The 12,953-nt window shown below is 43.4% G+C and overlaps 1 protein-coding gene across 1 annotated transcript in view; it reads right to left on the bottom strand.

The window, feature by feature from the left end:
- Positions 1 to 11,598, bottom strand: part of LOC130276025 (rab GDP dissociation inhibitor beta-like) — a 70,092-nt gene extending 58,494 nt beyond the window's left edge. Inside the window, exon 1 of the mRNA XM_056524820.1 lies at positions 11,486 to 11,598. Within this exon, the coding sequence (XP_056380795.1) occupies positions 11,486 to 11,530 (45 nt within the window). The 5' untranslated portion in view covers positions 11,531 to 11,598. The remainder of the gene's footprint in view (positions 1 to 11,485) is intronic.
- Between the last annotated feature and the right edge of the window lie 1,355 nt (positions 11,599 to 12,953).

The following is a 12,953-nucleotide window of genomic DNA, read 5'->3' as shown; positions in this document are numbered from 1 at the left end:
CCTGGAATACCCCTTTAAGATTTTTTAATAGAAGTGATTTACAAATCTGTTTAACTTTCTGGCACCAGTTGATTTAAAAAAAAAAAAAAAAAAAAAAAAAGTTTTCCACGGATGTACCCCTTTAAAGAAGCACTCTGGTTTTTGCCCATATCATGCACACCCAAAATCAACACTTGCACAGCTGTATCAATGCATTTTATTACTCTAACACAGTCATGTATTCACCAGTCTGTCTCTCACAAGGACCAAGCGTTTTTATGTTTTTGCACTTTAGTTTTTTCCTCCTTACCTTTTAAAAATCATAACCCTTTCAATTTTAGACCAACAAATCCATATGAGGGCTTATTTTTTGTGCCACCAATTCTACTTTGCAATGACATCAGTCATTTTACCAAAAAATCTATGGCGAAAGGGAAAAAAAAAATCATATTGCAACAATATTGAAGAAAAAACGCCATTTTGTAACTTTTGGGGGCTTCTGTTTCTACACAATACATTTTTCGGTAAAAATGACACCTTATCTTTATTCTGTAGGTCCATACGGTTAAAATGATACCCTACTTATATAGGTTTGATTTTGTCGCACTTCTGGAAAAAATCATAACTACATGCAGGAAAATGTATACGTTTAAAATTGTCATCTTCTGACCCCTATAACTTTTATTTTTCCACGTATGGGGCGGAATGAGGGCTAATTTTTTTGCGCCGTGATCTGAAGTTTTTAGCGGTACCATTTTTGTATTGATCAGACTTTTTGGTTGCTTTTTATTCATTTTTTCATGATATAAAAAGTGACCAAAAATATGCTATTTTGGGATTTTTTTGTGCCTACGCCATTGACCGTGCGGTTTAATTAACGATATATTTTTATAATGCGGATATTTCCGAACGCGGCGATATCACATATGTTTATTTTTATTTACGCATTTTTTATTTACTTTTTTTATGGGAAACGGGGGGGATTCAAACTTTTATTAGGGAAGGGGTTAAATGATCTTTATGAACTTTTTTCATTTTTTTTTTTTTTGCAGTGTTATAGCTCTCATAGGAGGCTATAACACTGCACACACTGATCTTTTACATTGATCTTTATTATGCCATAGGATAACATAGATCAATGATTTTGCTGCTTGACTGCTCATGCCTGGATCTTGGGCACTGAGCAGTCATTCGGCGATCGGACACCAGGAGGCAGGTAAGGGGACCCTCCTCGTGTCCTACAGCTGTTCGGAATGCCACAATTTTGCCGCAGCGATCCCGAACAGCCCCCTGAGCTAACCGGCAGCAGTTCAGTTTTACTTTAGACATGGCGATCAACTTTGAACGCCACGTTTAAAGGGTTAATAGCGCATGGCATCGCGATCAGTTGCGTGCCCTATTAGCCAGGGGTCCCGGCCGTTGCTAGTAGCCGGGCCCGACCTGCTATGACGCGGGGCCACGCCGTGGCCCCTGCGTTGTAGAAAGGGAGAGGACTCAGGACGTACCGGTACGTCCTTGGTTCTTAGGGGGTTAATGTGTGTCAAAGGAAGGCAGTTCTGGGTCAGCTGACTTCCTGTGAACTACATGATGACATCATCACCTACCAGATCCCCTCCTGCTAGCTCTCAGATATGTATGCTGCTGCTATCTCTAAGGCCCCCTTCACATATGTCCGTCATCCAGCGGTGTTCCCCTCCGGTGCTGTAGAAAATGCATCCTACTATGCATGGCTTCATTTAAATTGTAGGTCACCGTTTATTTGTATGACTACACACTATACTGTATTAGTGTGATGTATACATGTATGACTACACACTGCATTTATGCTTTTTGTTTTCCATTTGGCATTTTATGAGTTCCCCTGAAGATGTCCTTTAGTTATATAAATCCTCTATGCGGGCAGAAACGTACATTGGGATTAGCTTATTTGTAAAAAGTGTTTTTCTCTTTTTATGCGCAGTCAGACAGCTGTGCATGATAAAGTGTGGTTATATAGGTAGTCCCTATATGCCATATATTGCCAATTAAAGTACTCTAATAAAGCCTTCTGTGGATTGTGGATCTTATTCTAATGTCCTTGGGCCAGTTGGCCTCATCTATGGGAGTCTGTATTGTAGTCTACTGTGCAGAAACATCTGTTGGTTTGATGCTCACGCAAAGGACCAATGCATAGGTCCAAATAGCACATAGTCATATACAGTCATGGCACCCCTGAAATTTTTCTAGAGAATGAAGTATTTCTCACAGAAAAGTATTGCAGTACCACATGTTTTGCTATACACATGTTTATTCCCTTTGTGTGTATTGGAACTTAACCAAAAAAGGGAGGAAAAAAAAGCTAATTGGACATAATGTCACACCAAACTCCACAAATGGGCTGGACAAAATTATTGGCACCCTTAAGTTATATTTGGTTGCACACCCTTTGGAAAAAATAAATGAAATCAGTCGCTTCCTATAACCATCAATAAGCTTCATAAACCTCTCAGCCGGAATGTTGGACCACTCTTCCTTTGCAAACTGCTCCAGGCCTCTCTTATTGGAAGGACACCTTTTCCCAACAGCAATTTTAAGATCTCTTCACAGGTTTTCAATGGGATTTAGATCTGGACTCATTGCTGGCCACTTCAGAACTCTCCAGTGCTTTGTTGCCATCCATTTCTTGGTGCTTTTTGACATATGTTTGAGGTCATTGTCCTGCTGGAAGACCCAAGATCTCAGATGAAAACCCAGCTTTCTGACACTGGACTGTACACTGCGACCCAAAATCCCTTGGTAATCCTCAGATTTCATGACGCCTTGCACACATTCAAGGCACCCAGTGTCAGAGGCAGCAAAACAACCCCAAAACATCATTGAACCTCCACCATATTACACTGTAGATACTGTGTTCTTTTCTTTTTAGGCCTCATTCCGTTTTCGGTAAACAGTAGAATGATGTGCTTTACCAAATAGCTCTATCTTGGTCTCATCTGTCCACAAGACATTTTCCCAGAAGGATTTTGGCTTACTCAAGTTCATTTTGACAAAATGTAGTGTTGCTTTTTTATGTCTCTGTGTCAGCAGTGGGGTCCTCCTGGGTCTCCTGCCATAGCGTTTCATTTAATTTAAATGTTGACAGATACCTCACGCTGACACTGATGCTCCCTGAGCCTGCAGGACAACCCTGTGCTTCTTACATCATGGGCACGGGGTGCTGGAAGTGCTCCTATAAGGAGCAATCTCTCTTTAATTTACTGCTGGATATCGCTGTTATCTGATGTATCTTAAGGGTATGGTCCCACTAAGTTCCAGCAGTAACTCTGTTACTTACGGGTTCTTAAGCTAATGACTTGTTTTGTCTCAGTGTTACTCATGAGGATCCCAATTACCAGTCGGGTGAAACGCGTTGGGTATGAAAATAAAGGTGTTTCTTTGAGACTGTATACTTTATTTTCTGTGGAGCTGGGCTATTGTGCTAACGGTGTTGCTAGGTGGATTTAGTGGATATAACATTAAAAGTAATACCAACACCTTGCCACTGAGATATATCTATTTCTTAGTATTGAGTATCTATTGTATCAATTGGTGAACCCATCTGTACTATTTTGTTGCATACTTTGCATATTATTGTTGCATATTTTTGCATTTTATGTCCAGAGGGGCATAGTTTAGTTTGAAAACGGTTATAATTAAAAGTTATGTTTTAAATCCGGTGCTTCAGTGATTATATCAGAGGCCAGGGACCTGCCGGTAATGGCGGACATGAGTGATCACGCTGATGTCCACCATTAACCCCTCAGATGCTGTGATCAATACAGATCACGGCATCTGGGGCAATGTGGCACTTTGAATGGATGATCGGATCGCCCGCGGCACCCTCCCTCCCCTCACCTGCTTTTGCCACTCTCCCGGGTCTTCTTCTCTGGTCTAACATTGAGCAGCCCAGTGAAGAAGATTGCTGATAATACTGATCCTAAGCATAGCAATTGTAACGGCGAGCGCTCCGGGCCCCGCCTCCCCTCCAGAGCGCTCGCGGCGTTACTCTCCTGCTTGCAGCGCCCCGGTCAGCGAGTCTGACCGGGAGCGCTGCTCTGTGTCCCTCGGCGGGGATGCGATCCCCGTGACGGGATGTGCCCGCCCGCGGGTCGCATCCCGTGTCACTCACCGGCCCCGTCCTCCTGCTCAGTCCCGGTGCATTGCCGTGGAATGAGATTTGCCATAGAATGAGATGGTCCGCCTCCATCACATCCTATTGGCTCTCTCTTGTCACGTGACATATTTAAATGTCACGCATCGATGCGCACAGTAGTGTCAGTTTGGCTATCACAGGGAGAGGATCTCCTCACCCTGTGATAGCTGAAGCTGTACGGAGCTCTCATGGCCTCTGTGGCCCGACAGAAGTTCACACGTACGCAGCTCATACGGCTGCCTCATATACATTTACTCTATTATTACATCCACAGCGCTATCGGGAACACTATGCCCGATGGCGCTGTCATCAGTGTGCGTCCCCGCGAGCGCCCCACGCCCGCAGCTCCACTCCCCGTCCCCGCAGCTCCACTCCCCGTCCCCCGCAGCTCTACTCCCCGTCCCCCGCAGCTCTACTCCCCGTCCCCCGCAGCTCTACTCCCCGTCCCCCGCAGCTCTACTCCCTGTCCCCCGTAGGTCTATTCCCAGTCCCCTGTTAACGCTCAGGGAGCGATCAACAGCGCTACGGGGATTCCTATGCCCGATGCCGCTGTCATCAGTGTGCGTCCCCGCCAGCGCCCCACGCCCGCAGCTGTACTCCCCGTCCCCCGCAGCTCTACTCCCCGTCCCTCCGTAGCTGTACTCCCCGTCCCGTTAACGCTCAGGGAGCGGGGAACAGAAAGTAGAGCATCGGGCGCAGGTAAAGTAGTACTGCGCATGCACAGCACTACGCGAATAACTTAACCTGCGCCCGATGCTCTACTTTCTGTTCCCCGCTCCCTGAGCGTTAACGGGACGGGGAGTACAGCTGCGGGCGTGGGGCGCTCGCGGGGACGCACACTGATGACAGCGGCATCGGGATCCCGATAGCGCTGTGGATCAACAGTAAATGTATATGAGGCAGCCGTATGAGCTGCGTACATGTGTGAACTTCTGTCGGGCCACAGAGGCCATGAGAGCTCCGTACAGCTTCAGCTATCACAGGGTGAGGAGATCCTCTCCCTGTGATAGCCAAACTGACACTACAGTGCGCATCGATGCGTGACGTTTAAATATGTCACGTGACAAGAGAGAGCCAATAGGATGTGATGGAGGCGGACCATCTCATTCTATGGCAAATCTCATTCCACGGCAATGCACCGGCGCGCATGGCCCCGCTCTCTAGGGCGCGTGCGCACCAGGTCTCTCAGATTTAAAGGGCCAGTGCACCATTAATTGGTGCCTGGCCCAATTAGTTCCAAGCACTCCCCACACCATAAAAACCCACTTCCCCTTCCTGTCCCTGCCGGATCTTGTTGCCTTGTGCCCTGAGAAAGCGTTTCTGTGTGTTCCATTCCTGTGTATCCAGACTCTTGCCGTTGCCCCTGACTACGAACCGATGCTGCCTGCCCAGACCTTCTGCTACATCCGACCTTGCTCTTGTCTAATCCCTTGTACCGCGCCTGTCTCAGCAGTTAGTCGGGGTTGAGTCGCTATCGGATGGAACAACCTGGGGGTTACCTGCTGCTGCAAGTCCATCCCGCTTTGCGGCCGGCTCTGGTGAAAACCAGTAACCCCTTAGATTACGTTCCCCTGGTACGGCCCACGCCATCACCTCATTGACACAGAGGATCCACCACCCGTGTCCTCCCCGTATACCAGTCCGGATCCTGACAGCAATGTTCAGTATGTGCAATCTCCCCTTTTCCAACAAAAAAGCATAAAAGAAAATAATGAATAAACATATTTGGTATCACTGTGTACGTAAATGTCCATACTATCAAGATATAATATAAATGATATCGTACAGTGAATGCTGTAAACATAAATAAGAAAGTCCAAAATTGCTGTGTTTTGGTCACATCACATTCCAAAAAATAAAATGCGATCAAATGGTCACATATACACAAAAGTGGTACAAAAAAAAAACTACAGATCATGTACAGAAAAGTGAGCCCTCATATAGCCCCATATACACAAAAATGAGAAAGTTATAGGTAGTCAAAATAGGGCAATTTTAAAAATACTTATTTTGTGAAAAAAATATATAATCATTGGTATTATTTAATTGTATTGACCCACATAATAAAGAAAACATGTAATTTTTAACAAAGTGTACAGCGTAAAAACAAAACCCTCTGAAATTAGAAAAATGTCAGTTTTCTTTTCAATTTCCTTCTACAAATAATACTTTTTGGGGTTTGCAGTACATTTTATGCTGAAATGAGTGATGTCATTACAAAGTACAATTGGTCACACAAACAAAAAGCCCTCACATGGGTCTGTGGATGGAAATATAAAAGAGTTATGATTTTTAGAAAGCCAGGAGAAAAGAACTAAAACACAGAAATAAAAGTGTCCTTTCATACAAACTGGCTCCAGAAAGTTAAACAGATTTGTAAATTACTTCTATTAAAAAATCCTTATCCTTCCAGTACTTATCAGGTGCTGTATGTTCCAGAGGAAGTAGAGTTGTTCTTTTCAGTCTGACCACAGTGCTCTCTGCTGACACCTCTGTCCATGTCAGGAACTGTCCAGAGCAGGAGAGGTTTGCTATGGGGATTTGCTCCTGCTCTGGACAGTTTCTGACATGGACAGAGGTGTTAGCAAAGAGCAAACTCCACACCCTCAGCCAGAATATTCATGGGGAATGTAGACTGCATTATAGATAGGAGTGCAAATCGAACCTCTATATCATTCTTTTATAATAGCTTATGCTGCACTATAAAGGCAAAAAAAGAAAATTGCTTAGAGTGCTTCTTTAAGGCCCCTTTCACACAACCGTTGTCACCCTGTAAATTCTCCCGTTATCTTCCATTGTAAAATCCCCAAAACGGGAGTCAAAGAATCCCATTTATGTCAATTGGAATTTTTGGAGCATCCGTTGTCACCAGTTATAGCCTGTAATGAATGACTTTATTTTGAAGGGACAAAAAACAAATTTTTCTCCCATCAAAAATAACGGTAAAATAATGGATGGTAAAATTTTAACATTGAAGTCTATGGATAACACATGACCACAAATTACCATCCATTAGTAACCCTTATTTGTATATTCTGTTATGATCCCTTATTGCTACTGAGCATGCTCAGTAAACCCTCTCAACCAGGAAGTCAAAAAGGGGTTTAAATTAGCAGACAATAAAGGATCATAACGGATGGCCAATGTCTGTTATTTCAACAGAATTTTCGTTAAAATAATGGACATTAGCCATGATCTGTTGTGGTCAGTTATTTGATCCGTTAATTCTCGATCAGTTATTGATGAATAATGGGTCAAAGTCAGGCAGGATCATGAAGGCAGTGTGAAAGTGGCCTAAAGTGGTAATCCCATTTTGACATAATATCCACAGGATATGCCATAAAAGTCTGATATACACTACTCAAAAAATGAAGGGAACACTAAGATGACACATCCTAGATCTGAATGAATGAACTAATCATATGAAATACTTTCGTCTTTACATAGTTGAATGTGCGGACAACAAAATCACACAAAAATTATCAATGGAAATCAAATTTATCAACCCATGGAGGTCTGGATATGGAGTCACACTAAAAATCAAAGTGGAAAACCACACTACAGGCTGATCCAACTTCGATGTAATGTCCTTAAAACAAGTCAAAATGAGGCTCAGTAGTGTGTGTGGCCTCCACGTGCCCATATGACCTCCCTACAACACCTGCGCATGCTCCTGATGAGGTGGTCTCCTTAGGGATGTCCTCCCAGACCTGGACTAAAGCATCCGCCAACTCCTGGGCAGTCTGTGGTGCAACATGGCCTTGGTGGATGCAGTGAGACATGATGTCCCAGATGTGCTCATTCGGATTTAGGTCTGGGGAACGGGTGGGCCAGTCCATAGCATCACTGCCTTCCTCTTGCAGGAACTGCTGACACACTCCAGCCACATGAGGTCTAGCATTGTCTTGCATTAGGAGGAACCCAGGGCCAACCGCACAAGCATGTTCTCACAAGGGTTCTAAGGATCTCATCTCGGTACCTAATGGCAGTCAGGCTACCTCTGGCAAGCACATGGAGGGCTGTGCGCCCTCCCCCCCCCCTAAAGAAATGCCACCCCACACCATTACTAACCCACCACCAATCCTCCATGCTGGAGGATGTTGCTCGCTCTCCACGGTGTCTCCAGACTGTCATGTCTGTCACATGCGCTCAGTGTGAACCTGCTTTCATCTGTGAAGAGCACAGGGCACCAGTGGAGAATTTGCCAATCTTGGTGTTCTCTGGCAAATGCCAAATGTGCTGCATGGTGTTGGGCTGTAAGCACAACCCCCACTTGTGGATGTCTGGCCCTCGTATCACCCTCAGGGAGTCTGTTTCTGACTGTTTGAGTGGACACATGCACATTTGGGGCCTGCTGGTGGTAATTTTGCAGGGTTCTGGCAGTGCTCCTCCTTGAACAAAGGTGGAGGTAGAGGTCCTGCTGCTGATTTGTTGGCCTCCTACGGCCTCCTCCATGTCTCCTGATGTACTTTCCTATCTCCAGGTAGCGCCTCCATGCTCTGGACACTACGCTGACAGACACAGCAAACCTTCTTGCCACAGCTCGCATTGATGTGCCATCCTGGATGAGCTGCACTACCTGAGCCACTTGTGTGGGTTGTAGACTCCATCTCATGCTACCACTCAAGTGAAAGTTACATTGGAGTTACAATGTGTTGTTTAAGTGTTCCCTTTATTTTTTGGAGCAGTGTATGTGTATATCACCTCTAGGACCTGCACTTGTCTCAAGAACTAGGGTCCCCTTAATTAATGGTATTGTAATGAGAATTGCATGAACAGAACCGTGAGCTATGTTGTTGTCATGACAACCATTATCCTCTATGGGTGTTACATAATGTTTAGCTGTTTTTGGCTCTAGGCCGCAACGGGTAAGCCAGATTCACCCTCTTAGATTTTATGTCTATTTTGCTACTCCTACAAGCTTAAAAGGGGTACTCCACTGGAAAACTTTTTTTTTTTTTTAAATCAACTGGTGAGAGAAAAGTTAAACAGATTTGTAAAATACTTCTATTACAAAAATCTTAATCCTTCCAGTACTTATCAGCTGATGTATGATCCACAGGAAGTTATTTTCTTTAAGAATTTCCTTTCTGTCTGACCACAGTGCTCTCTGCTGACACCTCTCTTTATGTCAGGAACTGTCCAGAGCAGGATAGGTTTTCTTTGGGGATTTGCTCCTACTCTGGACAGTTCCTAAAATGGACAGAGGTGTCAGCAGAGAGCACTGTGGTAAGACAGAAAGGAAATTAAAAAAGAAAAGAACTTCTTGTTGATCAAACAGCATCAGCTAAGTACGGGAAGGAGTAAGATTTTTCAATAGAAGTAATTTACAAATCTGTTTAACTTTCTGGCACCAGTTGATTAAAATAAATAAATAAATGAAAAAAAGTTTTCCAGTGGAATACCCCTATAAATCCAAATAGCCATGTGATCAACATAGCATGCATAGTCAATACTTTTGAAGTAGGTCTCCATCAGCTTTGTACATCTACAGATGGAAATGGAAAAATAGCTGAAACGCAGTCAGATTGGATGGAGACCGTCTGTTAACGGCAAACGGCAAGTCTTGCCATAGATCCTCAGTTGGATTCAGGTCCAAAGATTAACTTTGGTCCCGGTCTCAAGTCTTCTGCACACTGCATCAATTTTTTTTAAAGACTGCTCTGTATTTCGCTCCAGTTATCATTCCATTAATTCTGACCAGCATCCCTGCAGCATGTTGCTACCACCACAATAATTCACTGTGGGCATGGTTTGCTTAGAGTAAATGATGAGATTGGACTACCCTTTAAGTCCTGTAAACTGCAAGGTGGGGCCTCTATGAATTGGACATTCAATTAGATTGAGATCCGGCAAAGTTCAAGGTCAACACCTTCAACTCTTTGCCACATTAAGGGTACATTTGCATGTGCATATTTTTGCTGCAGATCTGCTGTCCATTGACTTTAATAAGTAGCAAAATCTGCTACAGCAAATCTGCAGTAAAAAATACACGTGTGTGCGTACCCTAATAGAACTATTTCTAAAGTGTGGTAGGGTACATTATTCATTTGAGAGATACCACTGTCTTAGTGAATACAGCTGGAATGAAGGAGTGAACTTTGCCTGCAATAATGTTTAGATAGACAGGGATGTGTCAAAATAACATCTACATGAAGGCAAGGACTGAAGTTTCCCCGTACATGACTCTGCCTTCCTTACTGTGTCTTCCTCCAAAAGCACATGCTAATGCCTTCACTCTCCTATGTAAGCAATGCCCATGCACCTAGCAGACTAGTCCACATGATATAAAAGGAAATATGATTTGTCAGACCAGGAAGCCTTCTTCCACTGCTTTCTGGTCCAGTTCTGATGCTCACATACCCATAGTAGTTGGTTTTGGCAGTGGACAGAGGTTAGCATAGGTGCTCTGATTGGTCTGTAGCTCTGCTGCCCCTATATAGCAAGTTATCATGCACTGTCTGTACTGTCATCATTCCATCATAGTCAGCAGTATCTTCTTAGCAGTTTGTGCTACAGCATTTTTTTCTATCACATTGGACTAGACAGTACCAACCATTGTATACTATAGATGTAACAAAAGACCTTTCATCCTACAGATGCGCTGGCCCAGTCATCTAGCCATCACAATTTGGTCCTTGTCCGAGCCGCTCAGACTCTTACCCTTACCCATTATTCTGCTTCCAACACATCAACTTCTAGCACTGCTTGTTCTTTTGCTCCCTAATATAGCCCACTCCCAATAGGTGCCATTGTCGAATATTAATAAATATTGTTTTCTTTATTGTTATGGCTTATCAGTGTATAATAAATGCTTTAGTGTTCTCCGAAGAGCTTCTGCTGCAGCAGGGCAGTCTGCAAAGCTCAGGGGGGAATTTATATATTAACTATATGGAATAAGGAAAAGTGGGGCAACGGGTTTTGCATCATGTGACAATGACCTAATTTTGATTTCTTGTTACATAAATTGCACATGTGAAGCTTCATGCACACTGTTGTAAGGAACCTCCGTATATCACCAATACAAGTCTATGGCCTTTCTATATCTTTTCATACCTCCTAATTTCATACAAAAGGAAACATTATATTTAGTATGTTCAGTGTTCTAGAGCCCCCCCCCCCCCCTACAAGAATGGTCTATAGGGAAGAAAACCTCCATAACAAAGAGTGACAAACTGAGCACCACATGGAGGGTGCATATTTTAGGTGCACAGTGCCCCAACAATGCCGTTTGAACCTAGAGGACACGTAGTCCATCTATAGGAATGAAATGTCCCACAATCCAGCCACTTGTAACAAGAGTCCAAACAATCCCAAATGTAGTGGTTCTCCTACCTTCAGCCCTGTTCCTAGCACAATGACATCATACTCTTCCTCCATGCCAGAGAGATCGGTTTGTTCCTCACATTCGTGGCGACCTGTGTTGTTGTAGGTAACAGTCTGTTGTACTAAGCTGATCTACTAGACAGTGATAAGCTCCCAGCTTTCAGACGGTCACTAGGCCCAGTGACCCAAAGCCAGGCCACCTGCCTGTAATCCAGCTAAATAACACACCGAGGGTTCTGTTCCCTTGGCTGTGGGGGAATGAAGCCTGGTACAAAAGGTTGACAAAATGCTACTATATGTATTTATTTATAGATAGGATGTATAAGGAATAGGTGTCCCTCTCCTTTTAATAACTTATGATTGTTACAAGTCACTGAGGGGTTGTGAATGAGCTGAGGTTGCAGGCAGAATAAATGGGTAAAGGTCACAGAAAAAGAATTGTCGCTAATATTCAAATAGTTTTTTTTTTCTCCAGCATAATGAAGGCAGTCTGTGAGCAATGCTGTCATGACCGACTGGGGGACAGGGAAAGTGAGGCCAAAACTGACCCTAAAAATATTCTCCCTGCCTATTTGCCCATACACCCTAATCAGTGAATCAAAAACTTGGAGCTGGTCCCTGACTGCGCTAAAGTGCAGTGGTGTAAAAACACATAATATACATAGTCGGTCACAGACCAGAACAGAAACGGAAAAATTACTAGACAACCAGATATACCATACAGGATACAAATACTATCAGGGCAGAATATGAACAGACAAACTAATAAGGAAACATAGGAAACTGTTCATACTGGGACACAGATCAAACAAACTGAACATCCCACTCCACAAAAGGAGTAACCATAAATAATAAAGCCAAATAGACTACTGGACAGCGTCAAACTCCACTGTGTTGTCAGGATGCTGACCCAGTAGGAAACAGAAATAAAAACACAGAACTTCATAAAAATGGATACAAGAACACTAAACTCTACAAGGTAGAGGAACACTGGTCAGGATACCAGAAAGCGATTTCTCAAGATACAAGACTTGATAGACTCCAGGCCACCAAACAGGAATTATAAAATACAAAGCACGGATAATACTAGCAAGACTAACTCACAAACATAATGCTAAAACCGACTAATGTAACACAGACTAAAATACAAGGTGCATGCTATAAAACCATGGCTAAAAACCCAGATAAAATGACAATATAAATACAAGGTAAAAGCTCAAGCAGACATAGTCAGAATATAGAACAAACAAACATAGTGGCATTGAACTAAATAACCAACACTGAATGCAGGAGAAGTCTGGCTTAAAATACACACACCTGAGTTCTCATACGTTCAGAGCATTAACCATTCCCTATCCAGTGAGAATAGAAAACTGCTCTGAACATCCTAGTGTGTGAATACACACCTAAACAGAAAAATACAAAAACAAATTAACTGACATTACAAATGCTATTTCCTTCCCCTGTAGTCCGATAT

The sequence above is a fragment of the Hyla sarda genome, chromosome 6 (genome assembly GCF_029499605.1).
Source record: "Hyla sarda isolate aHylSar1 chromosome 6, aHylSar1.hap1, whole genome shotgun sequence".
Taxonomy (NCBI): domain Eukaryota; kingdom Metazoa; phylum Chordata; class Amphibia; order Anura; family Hylidae; genus Hyla; species Hyla sarda.
This window is presented reverse-complemented; position numbering and strand designations above follow the sequence as displayed.